The following is a 14,764-nucleotide window of genomic DNA, read 5'->3' on the forward strand; positions in this document are numbered from 1 at the left end:
ATGGGGCCATATTTGACCCCATCGCGGTCCCTTCTGTCTGTAGATAAAAATTGTTCTCAAAACGAAAGAAATTGTTTTCCAGGCATATTGTTAGGAGATCTACCATGACCTCCTCTGGAGGCCCCACATATGGACTCTTTCGTAGATGGTTAATTACAGCAGCAATCCCCAATTTGTGGGGGATTACCGTATACAAGCTGCATACATCCATCGTCACAAGAAGGTCAGTCGGCTGTATCTCATTTAATTGGATGATGGATCGGATGAAGGCATTGGAATCTTGTGTGTACGATTTCATTCTCTTGACCATTGGTTGTAGGTGAAAATCCAGGAATTCAGCAAGTGGTTGTAGAAGTGATCCCCTCGCCGAGACGATGGGGCTCCCAGGGGGATTGTTGGGATCCTTATGGATTTTCGGTAGTGTGTAGATGGTGGGTGCTATTGGATAGTCCCTTTTTAAGAATTTTTGCTCTTGTGTGGTAATGCTCCCCATCTCACACCACCTATCAAGTTTCTTGTCAATGTATCTTTTCAATTGGTTTGTTGGATCTGTTTGTAAAATCCTGTAGGTCTTTTGGTCTGTTATTTGGCCCAAGAGTTCTGATCGGTACTGTTGTAGATCCATTACAACCACCGCCCCACCCTTGTCTGCCGGGCGTATTACAATGGCCGTGTCTTCAGTTAGTGACTTCAATGCCTGTCTCTCATCTTTGGTTAAATTATCCATTCTTCTCCTTTTAGGGATGTTTTTGGAGACTTGACTCAGATCATTTGTGTATGCGGTAATTGATGGATTCTGTGATCTTGGATCAAATGTCCCAGGGGTACGGAAAGGTGTGATCTCACTACTATCAGTCTTGTAGAACTCTTTAAGTCTCAAATTCCTGCCGAATTTTTGTATATCAATGTATGTGTCAAATGAATTGAACTTCGTTGTCGGAACAAAAGATAAACCTTTGTTCAATAGGGAGATTTCCGATTGTGACAGTGGTCTTGAGCTAATATTAAATACATTGTTCATCTCCTCTGTCTCGGAGGGCGGCGTGACATGCCCCCCCCCCCTCGTATGTGGCCTGTGCCTCATCCTAAAAAACGGACCGAGGGAGTATGTGATGAACTGTATGGGGTACTGGTATTACTAGCTCCCCTCATGTTGTCCCACTGTTGACCTCTAGTCGCCCCTCTGGATCTTGTAGTAATGCCTCTGTATATAGAATCTCCGCTTGTTGTTGCCATCTCAGGATCTGAACTGTCGCCAGAGCTGGTGTCCACCGTATTGATATTTCTTTTTGTGAACCTTCTGTCCCGTCTGGATCTGAAGTTCTGTCTTTCATCGGGAGATAACATCCAGCGGTATACACTCTTATATGTGTAGTCTTGAGTTACTGTTTGAAGCTTCCGGTTTTTAAAGGCAATGAGTTCTTGTTTGTATAACTTGATTTGTAGTGTCAATTTGTCAATCCAATCCACAGATTTATCTGCTCTCAGTGTATTGAGTTGTTCAGCTTCAAAATTTTGAATTTCAGTTCTCACTTCTTGGAGTAAAGTGAGTAAACCCATCACATTTTTGTAAATATTTTATTATATATCTTTTCATGTGACAACATTTGCTACAATGTAAAGTAGTGAGTGTACATCCTGTATAATAGTGTAAATTTGCTGTCCCCTCAAAAAATAACAACACACAGCCATTAATGTCTAAACCATTGGCAACAAAAGTGAGTACACCCTTAAGTGGAAATGTCCAAATTGTGCCCAATTAGCTATTTTCCCTCCCTGGTGTAATGTGACTCGTTAGTCTTACAAGGTCTCAGGTGTGTTAAATTTGGTGTTATCGCTCTCACACTCTCTCATACTGGTCACTGGAAGTTCACCATGGCACCTCATGGCAAAGAACTCTCTGAGGATCTGAAAAAAATTATTGTTGCTCTACATCACGGGTGTCAAACACAAGGCCCGCGGGCCGAATCCGGCCCGCCAGACCTCGTCATGTGGCCCGTGTAGCCGCCGCCAGCCTTCACCTTTTATTCTCGCTTTTTTTTTTTGACACAAGAAAGCCGCCTCTTCAGCGCATGCGCGGCAGCCTACAAGCCATCCCTCTAGCGGCGCCGGCCGTTCTACACAGGAAACCTCCACTTTACATGCATTCAGGAAACCTCCACTTGTTTTTATATTGAGCGCATGCCATCCTGTGATGTGACAGATCCAACGGCTGCCTGAACCCTTCTCTCCTGTACTGTAAGTACATATGATGTATGTGGGGGGGAGGGGGGGTCTGCTTATTAGGGGGGTCTGCTTATTAATCTGCTTAAAAGTCTGAGCAGTAAACTTTGGATATACTGACCACTTCCGTGTCACTTTACAGTGGTATAGGGACCATAAACTGACCTCAGGAAAACGATGTCAGCCATCTAGTCAGAAAAGTTAAAAAAAAGTTAATGCCTTGTGTTTGCCATATGTGTAATAAACAGTGTTTGGCAATATTTGTATGTTAAAAAAAAAATGACTGTCTGTTACCAAAAATCATTTTTCAATAAATTGTACAATAATTGTACATTTGAATATCTACTTGCCATTATTCTGACTAGGTTTCTGCTTTCAGAGCTAGTTATTACTTACATTATTACAAAAAACAGTAATAATTGAATGCAGTGACAATAATTTATGATAATAAAGAGTGGACACATAGTCCTACAGATACAACCGGCCCTTTGAGGGTGACCAAACTGCTGATGCGGCCCACGATGAATTTGAGTTTGACACCCCTGCTCTACATAAAGATGGTCTAGGCCATAAGAAGATTGCCAAGACCCTAAAACTGAGCTGCAGCATGGTGGGCAAGACCCTACAGCGGTATTCGAGGACAGGTTCCACTCAGAACAGGCCTCGCCATGGTCAACCAAAAAAATTGAGTGCACATGCTCAGCGTCATATCCAGAGGTTGAGTGCTGACAGCATTGCTGCAAAAGTTGAAGGGGTGGGGGGGTCAGCCTGTCAGTGCTCAGATCATACGCCGCACACTGCATCAAATTGGTCTGAATGGCTGTCGTCCCAGAAGGAAGCCTCTTCTAAAGATGATGCACAAGAAAGCCTGCAAACAGTTTGCTGAAGACAAGCAGACTAAGGACATGAATTACTAGAACCATGTGCTGTGGTCCGATGAGTCCAAGATAAATTTATTTGGTTTAGATGGTGTCAAGCGTGTGTGGTAGTAACCAGGTGAGGAGTACAAAGTGTGTCTTGCCTACAGTCAAGCATGGTGATGGGAGTGTCATGGTGTGGGCCTGCATGAGTGCAGCCGGCACTGGGGAGTTACAGTTCATTGAGAGAAGCATGAATGCCAACATGTACTGTGACATACTGAAGCACAGCATGATCCCTTCCCTTCGGAGACTGGGCCACAGGGTAGTATTCCAACATGATAACTACCCCAAACACACCTCCAAGACGACCACTGCCTTGCTAAAGAAGCTAGGGTAAAGGTGATGGACTGGTCAAACATGTCTCCAGACCTAAACCCTATTGAGCATCTGTGGGGCATCCTCAAACGAAAGGTGTGGGAGTGCAAGGTCTCTAACATCCACCAGCTCTGTGATGTTGTCATGGAGGAGTGGAAGTGGACTCCAGTGGCAACCTGTGAAGCTCTGGTGAACTCCATGCCCAAGAGGGTTAAGGCAGTGCAGGAAAATAATGTTGACAACACAAAATATTGACACTTTGGGCCCAATTTGGACATTTCCACTTAGGGATGTACTCACTTTTGTTGCCAACGGTTTAGACATTAATGGCTGTGTGTTGAGTTATTTTGACGGGACAGCACATTTACACTGTTATAGAGGCTGTACACTCACTACTTTACATTGTAGCAAAGTGTAATTTCTTCAGTGTTGTCACATAAAAGGTAAAATAAAATATTTACAAAAATGTGAGGGGTGTACTCACTTTTGTGAGATACTGTGTGTGTACATATGTACATATATATATATATATATACATATACACACACACACACACTATTTATTTATTTTTCTTCATTCCATGGCAACAAATAAAAAATAAAATTAATTAATTCAGGGTGCCAGGGCATAATTTTAAGGTGCCAGTGGATCCCTGGTGTATGGGTTTGTCAAGTTCTGTATTATATATTACATTACATGATTGCATTCTCTTGGGTGGGGTGTCTCAGTTCACAATCTCTATGCTTTTCAACTTAATAATAGCTCAGTACAGTTACTAATTAATAGAATTTGAACAGTTGTGTGCAGTTCTGCTGAAGCAGTCTTAAAGGGACATTATACACTAGATTTTACTTTGCATAAATGTTTTGTAGATAATCCATTTATATAGCCCATACAGGTTGTTTTTTTTGGGGGGGGGGTTTAAGTATAGTTTTGCTTATTTTTAAATAACATTGCTCTGCTTTTCAGACTCCTAACCAAGCCCCAATGTTTTAGGAGAATACCGACGTATACCTACTCCAGCTTGATTCTGTTTGTGTAAAGAGTCTTTTCATATGCAAATGAAGGGGGAGTGTCTGATTTTTCCCACTTGCAGTGGGTGTTCCAGTAACCTTTTAAACAGAGCTAAATTGGAAGCTTCTAAGTAAATTTTTAAACTGTTTTATACAGGATTTTTAGATCAGTATCTGTGCATATTATTCTTTATAGTAGTGTCTATTACATGCAGTAATATGAAAATTGGTGTATACTGTCCCTTTAACTCACCTGTACACAAAGATCAAGAGGTGTGACACCATTCTTATCTGCAAGGTACTTGGCACCACGAGATAAAAGAATCTGTGCTGTATCTCTCTGACCATGACTGTGAAAAAAATGATTTTTTTTAATGAATATACTTTATTCAAACATTTTAAAATACATAGTAAATTTACATTTAAGGACATTCTACCAGAAAGTGTTAACTATATGCATTCATAGGCTAAAATCAAGAAACAGATAACATGCTAAGTCATAACCAATAGGACAAATTGGTAAGTATTTTAAATATAAAAACAGTTTATGTACCAAAATGCCTAATCATAGAAAGGAAATAACACTCCAGATCACAAGATGCCAACACTGTTAAAATAGAAAGGAGTTTTCCACATTAAACATGTATTTAAAGATACTAATCTGCTAAATGAAAAATGTACAAAATAGTATAATCTCTTTAATTGTCTGCTACATATTTTTAGTAGTCATAGACTTATGGGGTAGGGGAAAATTTAAAGGGACACTAAACCCAAAAAATGTATCTCATTATTCAAGTAGAGTATACAATTTTAAACAACATTCCAATTTACTTGTATTATCTAATTCGCTTCAATCCTTAGATATCGATTGTTGAAGAAATAGCAATTCACATGTGTGAGCCAATCACACGAGGCATCTATGTGCAGCAACCAATCAGCAGCCACTGAGCCTATCTAGATATGCTTTTCAGCAAAGTATATCAAGAGAATTAAGCAAATTAGATAATAGAAGTAAATTAAAATGTTGTTTAAAATTGTACTCTCTTTCTAAATCTTGAAAGAAAAAAATTGGGTTTCATGTCCCTTTAATGTCCCTTTAAGCTTAAAAGCCTAACACTCAGTTTAAGAGTTCATATCTGACCCTGAATGTTGTAATTAAGTGATTGACTTCATGGAAACTAGGGATGATGCACATAAGCCTGATGGCCTGCTTATCCCCCCCCCCCCCCCCCACACACACACACTACTAATTAACGAGTCCAGGTGTTTGTCACACCGATTGCTAACAGGTGCATACAATCCAGCAATAAAATAATAACCATGAGATCTCCGTAGACAAAGATTCACCTTTTGCCAAAAGTCAGTTTGTGAAAAGTGAGCCCTACTAGATCTGCTCTGATCAAATGTAAGAGTGATTATTGTGAAGTGGAAGCATCTAGAAAGAACAGCCCATCCACCAAGTTGTAGACCATGCAAACTTACAGAGTAGGGCAGCAGAGTGCTAAAGCTTGTAGCATGTAAAAATCGCCATTACTGGACTCTGGGGCAGTGGTGACGTTCTCTTGATTAATGAATCGCTCTTCAATATTTTGTATTCTGTTGGAAGAATCTGGGTATGGCAGATGGCATGAGAAGGCTTCCTACCGGAATGCATAGGGCCTAATCTACAGTTTGGAGGAGGATGGATATAGGCCCCTTAGTTCCAATGAAGAGGCACAGGATACAAAGACATTTTAGACAATTGGATGATCCATATTTGTGGCAACAGTTTGGGAATGGCACTTTCTTGTTCTAACATGACTGTGTCCATATGCACAAAGTAAGGTCCAAAAAGATATTTTTGACAAGTTTGGTTTGGAGGAACTCGAGTGGCCTACACACAGAACTAACCTCAACCCCACTGGATACATTTGTCATGAATTGCAATGCCAATTGTGGGCCATTGGCTGTATGTGCACAAATTCCAAAAGACACACTCCAAAATCTTATGGAAAGCCTTCACAGAATAGTTGTGGCTGTTACAGCCACAAGGGGTTGGGCAACTCCATGTTAATGTCCATGGGTTTGGAATAAAATGTCCAACAAGCTCACACAGGTGAGATAGTACTTTTAGCAGTATAGTACATGTGTGAGGATATTTGGCACAGAATCACACTAGGTGGACCAGTAAAAAACTACAGATATATACAGTCCAAAAGTTATAATAAAATCAAATAATACACTCCAGTTGAACACCATTCAGCCAGGCTGACCACACCTTAAAAAAATAAAAAAAATAAAGAAAGATTCTCTGAGGTATTATCAAGAACACCCTGGAATAAAGAACATCTGAAATAAAAACAACAGTTTGAAAACATGAAAGGGTCAGCACATTTTTACAGTTTGTATAGCTGTGTTTGCACTGACAGATATTATCTAGCTGTATGTCGTTATGTCAGTCTCTGATTTATGTGTATTTATTCTGGTCTCCCCCTGTTTGTTATCTTAAACTGGTGGCTATTGTTACACCCTTTGCACTTTTCACTCTCACACCCATTCACAGTTATACAACAGCCCCTCTATTCCTGCACCTGCTAGAACATCACTGTATCACTTTCTGTACTTTTAGTTACAAATTCCCAAATTGCAACATATTAATAAGTATTTCTACAACAGAGGAAGATCTGCATGAGGAACCATATGCCTAAACAACGTTATTCTTTATGTTTTTCAGTCCAGTGGGTCATCTGTTTTATGAGCATCCATATGTTTTCATTTTGTTTAAACAAGTTACACTTTTAGATACATCATGGTGCTGGCCATAGGGTACGTTAAATTCGTAAACATGACTGTACAGGCATTTACCAGTTATGTTTTAGAAAAACCATCACTCACCTGCATGCAAAATATAAAGGTGTAGCTCCTGACACATTTGGCCGGTTTATATCTGCACCACTGTCCAATAAGCAGAGTACAGTCTAGTTTTAAGTAAAAACAATGGGTTAATATACAGGCAATGTGTATCTGACATATACAATGTTATATTTTTAGCTAACAAAGTCCTTCTGCAGAACAATTGCAAATATGTCTCCTAAACCATTACCTTATACTGATTGTTTCACACTAATCATTTATTTTGGTCCACGTTGACCAAACATACTTATCTGAGAATAAAGTGGCATACAAGTATAATGCAACAATTAAAGGGATGTGAAAAAACCCACATTTTTTCTTTCATGAGTTAGGTAACACACACAATTTTAAACAACTTTTCAGTTTACTTCTATTATCAAATTTGTTTCAATCTCTTGTTTTCATTTCTTGAAGCAGCAGCAATGCAATACTGGTTTCTAACTTAACACATGGGTGAGCCAATTGCAATCGGTATATATATGCAGCTAACAAGATAAACCTTTCAGCAAAGGATAACAAAAGAAGGAAACAAATTAAATTGACGTAAATTGGAAGTTGTTTAAAATTGTATGCTCTGTGTAAATCATGAATGTCTAATTATGACTTTACTGTCCCTTTAAATGTTGCATTTGTTTAACACATAACTAAAACGTTAGCTTCGGAGCAGCAATGCACAAGTAGGAGCTTGCTGATGAGCCAATGACAAGAGGCATATGTGAATAACCACCAATCACCAGCTAGCTCCCATTAGTGCACTGCTGCTCCTGAGCCTACCTAGGTATACTTTTCAACAAAAGATACAAAAAGATCAAACAAATTTATTAACAGAACTAAAATTAAAAGTCACTTAAAAACTGTATGTTCTATCTGAACCATGGAAGTTTAAAAGGGACGTGAAACCCAAAATTATTCTTTCGGAAGTCAGAGCATATAATTTTAAACAACTTCCAATTTACTTCTATTATCTACTTTGATTTATTCTTTTGGTAGTCTTAGTTAAAAAGCATACCTAGGTAGGCTTAGGAGCAGCAATGCACTACTGGGAGCTAGCTGCTGATCAGTGACTGAATTATATGCATCTTGTCATTGGCTCACCCAATGTTTTCAGCTAGCTTCCAGTAGTACATTGCTGCTCCTTCCACGAAGGATATCAAGAGAATAAGCAAATTTGATAATTCAAATCAGAGTTATTTAAAATGGTATACTCTATAAATGAAAAAAAATCTGGGTTTCATGTCCCTTTAATTCTGACTTTCATGTGCCCGAATACTAGAAGAATACATGTATAGTTTAGTGGTAATAGATTATATTCACAAAATGGATTGAGGATTTTCCAAAAACAAATCAAATAGTTTTTATAGCTGCATAGGTTATTTATTTGAGCTTTTCTCTAAATGGGAATGCCATTTGTAGTAGAAAGTAATAATGAGCCTGCATTTAGTGGGAAAATATTTCAAGGAAATGAATTAATCATTGGGAATTAAGCATAAATTATATATTGCTTATAGACTGTAATCATCAGGAGCGGTAGAAAGGGGTAATAAATATTATAAACAATTATAAACTAAAATTTGTAGTATTAAACTTTCAACATGGGAAAAACATTACCTTTATGTTCAATGACCATAAGATCTATCCTACATTCTACTACAGGTGTCACGCCATATCAAGTAATAACTTGTAGACTAAATAATACACCTGGAAGGACTTTACTTCCAATTGATATTGCCAATTACATGAAAGAAAATAGAAATTTGGATAAAAACATAAATTATGCTTACCTGATCATTTTCTTTCCATTTATGAAGAAAATGAGTATTGACAATGTAAATATGTTGGTAGCTCAAAATATTGTAAGGAGTAAAGCTCAAATAAAAACATATTTTAACAAAATGTTAGATCTTTTGAATGTAATAGTTTTAGTAATGATAATGAGATTTTATGTTTAAAAAAGTGTCGCTCATTTGTTCCTAAAATGGCTTGTTCTTTTTGTATTTTGGATAAAGATAATCTTATTGTTTTATTTTTTTGAAATAACGAATAAGAAAACAAAAAAATATTTTAAATGGTATTATATTAAACAATTTTAAAAATATATGAATTAACAGATACTGCATTTGATTTTTCTTAGAAAGAATCTGAAGAAATACCAAAAAGATGACAACCTATCTTCAAGTTAGGAAAATCCATGTCCTAATGTTGTTATGGCTGATTATGGAGGGTTATGAAGGGTTTTGCTGGACGAAATTCTGTTTACATTTTCAGAGGACTGCATGGGTACTTTGGGTTTGACTAAGACGACTTCAAAATGGAAATCGTGATTGTGGTATCAAAGTCAATGTATGTAACTGAACTATATTTTGGAAGATGATGAGGATAATCAACAACATCGAAATAAAATCCTGCATGTATTAACATGGCATTAGACAAAGGCCGGTCTAATGTTATAAAGTTGTACAAAATGGGTTAAATGTGGCAAAGAAACATTTCTTTTTAAGTTTATTTTTGCAAAATATGACAGTCAAGGACAATGACATTATTTTGGGAACAAAAGAACTTTACAGCATCCGATTGTACGATTTTACTTTTAAAATGTTGATTGTTGTTAAATGTATAATTGTTTTGTTTATGTAAATTTTTGTATTAAGAGAATAGTTTATAGAGTAATGTGCTAAACCTTGCCGTTACACTATAAGGCCTAGCAAAGGGGTGGACTGTAAGATTTTAATGAATATACAAATGGTGTCCTTATTGTTACAGAGAAGGTTAGTGTGTCCTTATGACTATTTTAACATCAGGCATGATGTAATGCTGAGGTAGTCAGTTACGCATACTAAGGGTTGAGACCATATATGGGTAGAAAGGATTGCTGTGAGTTGCAAAAGCTTACTATAGTTTAGATCACCTTATTTGGAACATGGCCAAAAGTATATTGTCAGCGATCTTAAAGGGTATTTAAGAGGCATGAAAGATGACAGTATTTAGAGTGCCTCTCTGGAAGAGAAAACATCAAGTTAAACTCCATAACTTACGGACTCTCACAGATGCAAATGAGGTAATATCATTTTAAGTATTATTTCACTGTTAAATTGTTTTCTGTGTTTAACCTTGTAAACAATAACATGTAATCTTGTTATTTATCTGTTCTTTAATAAATGTGTGATTGCTTATTCAGTTGAAGGGGGTATTGTTATCTGTTCTTGGAGAGTTTAATAGATATACAGAAGATTGTATATGAAATTTGTTTGCACAAGGCCCATTATTGATATATGTATATATTAATTTTGCGACGTGAACAGCTTTTAACATAAGAACCTTTTTGTTACAGTATAAATTCTTACACCTTTAAGTTCGGAATAAAAAAAAATACTCCACAGGGTGGGGGGGACGTGTCTGACCATCGGCCAAGATGGCTGCTTCATAGTTCTGGCTGATAGCAAGGGAGGATAAAACCACTGTTTGTCTCTCTTTATGCCGCAAATTCAGAATTTTTCTAAGGACTTATTATAAGTGAAAACTTGTGGAGCTTATTTACACTATTTTTATACTAGTTCTCAGCCTCGCAGCCTGATATAGATGTGGTGCGCAGTGGAGGCCTGATCACGGCCTGGAGCCATATCTACCCCCCCCCCCCAGTATCCTGAATATTCAGAATATCCAGTCATTTGTACTGAAGTAAGAAAACTTAGGGAACGTTAAAATAATTGATAGTCCTGGAAAAAGCTGTGTAACGATTACTAAATTGCATAAAGGCAGAGGCAATTTGGGATATTGCGTTACAAAGACTTTGCTAAGGTTAACTTCCAACATGGCGTCAAATTTTGAACTGATCCTAGAAGAGCTAAGTCTAACTATGGTGGAGCCTTTTAACAGTTAGAGATGTAGAAGCATTGCTCACCCCGTTGCTGGACACAATTTTAGGCGCAGAGACACTATCGGCTACGCCTGATGGATTTCAAGAGCTGTACGCACTAATAGAGGAGGCTCCTCCGGACTTGGAGACAAGGAAGACTACCACTATGCTCCAGAGTTCATTCTCAAGTTCTATACAGGGGACTGCACCGGAGATGTGAAGCTTGTATACCCCCCATCGACAAAGGCAGTGCAGACAGATTACACATTCCGGCCACTTAACAACATTAAAACCTCTACCGCATGGGAACTACAATTTAGTGCTGAGATGGAGAGACTTTTAAATGCCGCCCGATGTGTGAATAACCCTGGAGTGCTGGGGCACTGTTTGGAGCTTTTCCTCTCTGCATATTACTACAAGGAGCAGCCTATGCTTCGGTACAGTATCTTGTCAAGCGAGATTGCTTTTAGAGGGCTACGCCACGCTACATTTCTCCTCCGTCCTAGCTCAGAGATTTACTGCGACCTCATCGCTTTTAACACTGTTGGGATCGGCTGAATTATTGACTAAGAGACAGTTAATACGGAGCTTCAATGTTAAAACACATTAATATGAGGCTACGGTGTTTATTTCAGACCATTTAAAATGAACTTTACAGCAAGTTAGAGGAACTACCCCTTAGTTCAATGCAGTTGATAAGTCCCCTGTTGACCATGGAACGCTGAGACTGATTTATTATATTTGATTACTGTTCAATCCGTTTTCTTGATACCTTATACACTCTGATCTGTCCCATTTGCATATAGGTAATTGTGCCTGTGCGTATGTTTGATTTCAAGCTCATGCTTTCAACACAGACATAAGGTGGTTGCAGGGATTCTACGATCTCTACGCTAAGAAAAGGGTACTTTTAGTCACATTTGTGAACCTTTACGATCTCTGAAAGATTTTCTTTTTAAACCTATATATACTTAGGAGGTAGTCTGATGGAAATAGCTGTCATGTACTCCCTATTATCTTGAATTGTTTCCCTATAGGTGATAATTTTCCGAGTATAGCCACAGTTAGCATGAAACGCCAATTATCAGAGCTTTCCATCAAATCATATACATGCTTATTGTTTCCTGAGACACTTTATGAAACGTTAAATTTGTATGTTAAGCTATATTCCGTTTAGGCTAGAGCCCACTAAGTACTCATTGTTAGTTTTTATGTTATCCAAATAGACTGAGTTCATATACCTTTATGTTTGATAGAACAGTTTAGGAGTTTTATACTAAGGGTGCTTTGATCAGTAATATAAGATTCATGCACAAAGACACAAAGACTCTCTACATGTATACTAATTATAAGGTACAAATTAAGGATATAGGTACTATATCAGGTATATTCATGTAAATCTGTTATATCTGTGGCTATTTTGAGATTTCTATGGATGCATAATGTTCCCCCAGTTACTTAAGAAATCTCTATACAATTTACCCTAATAGACAGAGCAATGTATCACCTAATACTATTGCTTATATGGCACAACTCTCCCCTTTGTTTTCATAGCTGTATACAGGATATCTATGCTGGTTTTCTTGTTTTGACATAGATTTGCCTATCACAGTTTCTAGTCATTTATATATTCCCTATCTATGACCCAAATGTGGTTATTACATTACTAGTGCCTTATATAATTGCACTATATGTTTTCTTACGGCACAATAAGCGTTACTGTTAATTTCTTTTTCTTTATACCTCTGCTGATCTATATATGCTAACAGAACTCTCATTTTACATAAGAGCCTTTTTGACTTGCTCAGTAGCCCCCTATAGGGAGTATATATATTTACTACTTTTATAGCTCTTTAATTTTTCTGTATTTGTTAAGGTGCAAAGATGGTCTTTTTATTTACCAATTATAAGGTGCAGAGTTGTGTTCATAGGTACTGTACACGTTTTGTCCATGTGGATATATTATAACTATAGTTATCATATTCTGAAGGTCCATAAGTGGCCCTATATGGTTATAATCCTCCTATTATTTGTCTTATTTACAAGGTTGGAGGTCCAAAAGTGGCCTCATCTGCTTCAAGGAGGATGAAGAAAAAATAAAAAATAAAAAATAAGGGCTTAAGTTTGATAACTTCTGTTTTATACTAAAGGTACTACTTAGACAATAGGCTGTATTATTGCATTCCATATTCTCTCTAGCTGCAATTGTTATTCTGTATGTTACTTTATGACCATGGAGTCTAATGATTGCGTTGTTCTTTGTTTTTTGTAAGGTACCTGTATGTTTATATTTTTTACCCTCAATAAAAATATTTATAAAAAAAAAAAAAATACTCTACAGAACATAAACCTATTTTGCATTGAGCAGTTAGTGCTTTAGGACTAACACATTTGGCAATTGAATATTTAAATAACTAAAAGATGGGTCAGCTACTTTACGTGCCTTTTAAATGAAGATACTATGGAGGAGCTAAGAAAGTATGTGTGTTGTGTGTTTCTAACTTAGAGAGGCAGAAATATTACTTTTATTTTAAGCAACTGGGCCAGCTCCAGATATTGTGCTGCCTTTGTCAGAGAATGCAATGATAGCCCCCAGTAGTAACATTACTGATTAGCATGTCAACCTACCAGCCTGGCCACTGACCATACTAAGCCTGCCTACCTGCATGCAACCAATGCTTATGCACAATAAGTGGAAAGGAAGATAAGGAAGAGATGCTGTTCTCCCTATTTAAGTGCTGTCCCTTGTCAGGTGCTGTCTGGGTCCATTTATGTATTTAGTTTATACCAGTGATGTCAAACCCATGGCCAGGGGGCACAATGCACCCTACAGTAGTTTTTATATGCCCCAACTGGCTTTCCACACACTACTTTACATCATTCATATTGTTCCTTGATTGGATCATTCCTGCCCTCTTGATGTAGTATGTAAAGATCTACCAACAACAGTGGAAATACAGAGAGGGGAGGTTTTTCTTTAAAGGGACATGATACTCATGTGATAAACTACTTGAAAGGGATGCAGCATAGAAAGCCGACTAGAAAATATGAATGTAACATCTCTATGTAAAAAAGAAAGATATTTTACCTCAAAATTGTCTCAGTAGCCACATCCCATTGTAATGAAACTTTAAAGGGATTTAATACACAAAAAATGTATTTTGCGATTCAGACAGAGCATACAATTTTAACCCCTTAACAACTGCAGTGTACCATGTATGTCGCCGGTCATTAAGGGTTTCCTTGTTAATAATAGAAGCAAATTAGAAAGTAGTTTTTTTTAAAATCGCATGGTCTGCCTGAATGATGAAAGAGAAATTTTGGGTTTCATTTCCCTTTAGACCATGTGATATAAAAATTAATTATTATACTATTATTAACAAGGAAAAGTCCTTTTAATATAGAAAGGTATACGGTGATGAAATACATTCAAATAACTATGAATTTGATTAATTTAAATATTAATATTGTGATTCAGAAAACATTTCAAAACGTAATGTAAGGCTAAGCCCTCCCCAAGTATAAAAATCTGATAAATTGATTGCACT

At 37.3% G+C, this 14,764-nt stretch overlaps 1 protein-coding gene across 2 annotated transcripts in view; it reads right to left on the bottom strand.

The window, feature by feature from the left end:
- HACE1 (HECT domain and ankyrin repeat containing E3 ubiquitin protein ligase 1) overlaps positions 1-14,764 on the bottom strand; it is a 338,264-nt gene that overhangs the window by 247,753 nt on the left and 75,747 nt on the right. For both annotated transcript variants that reach the window (XM_053710580.1, XM_053710579.1), the window contains exons 7-8: positions 7,346-7,428; positions 4,725-4,821 (exon numbers count right to left, since the gene is read on the bottom strand). In XM_053710580.1, the coding sequence (XP_053566555.1) occupies positions 4,725-4,821; positions 7,346-7,428 (180 nt within the window). The remainder of the gene's footprint in view (positions 1-4,724; positions 4,822-7,345; positions 7,429-14,764) is intronic.

This window comes from Bombina bombina, chromosome 4 (assembly GCF_027579735.1).
Source record: "Bombina bombina isolate aBomBom1 chromosome 4, aBomBom1.pri, whole genome shotgun sequence".
Lineage (NCBI taxonomy): Eukaryota > Metazoa > Chordata > Amphibia > Anura > Bombinatoridae > Bombina > Bombina bombina.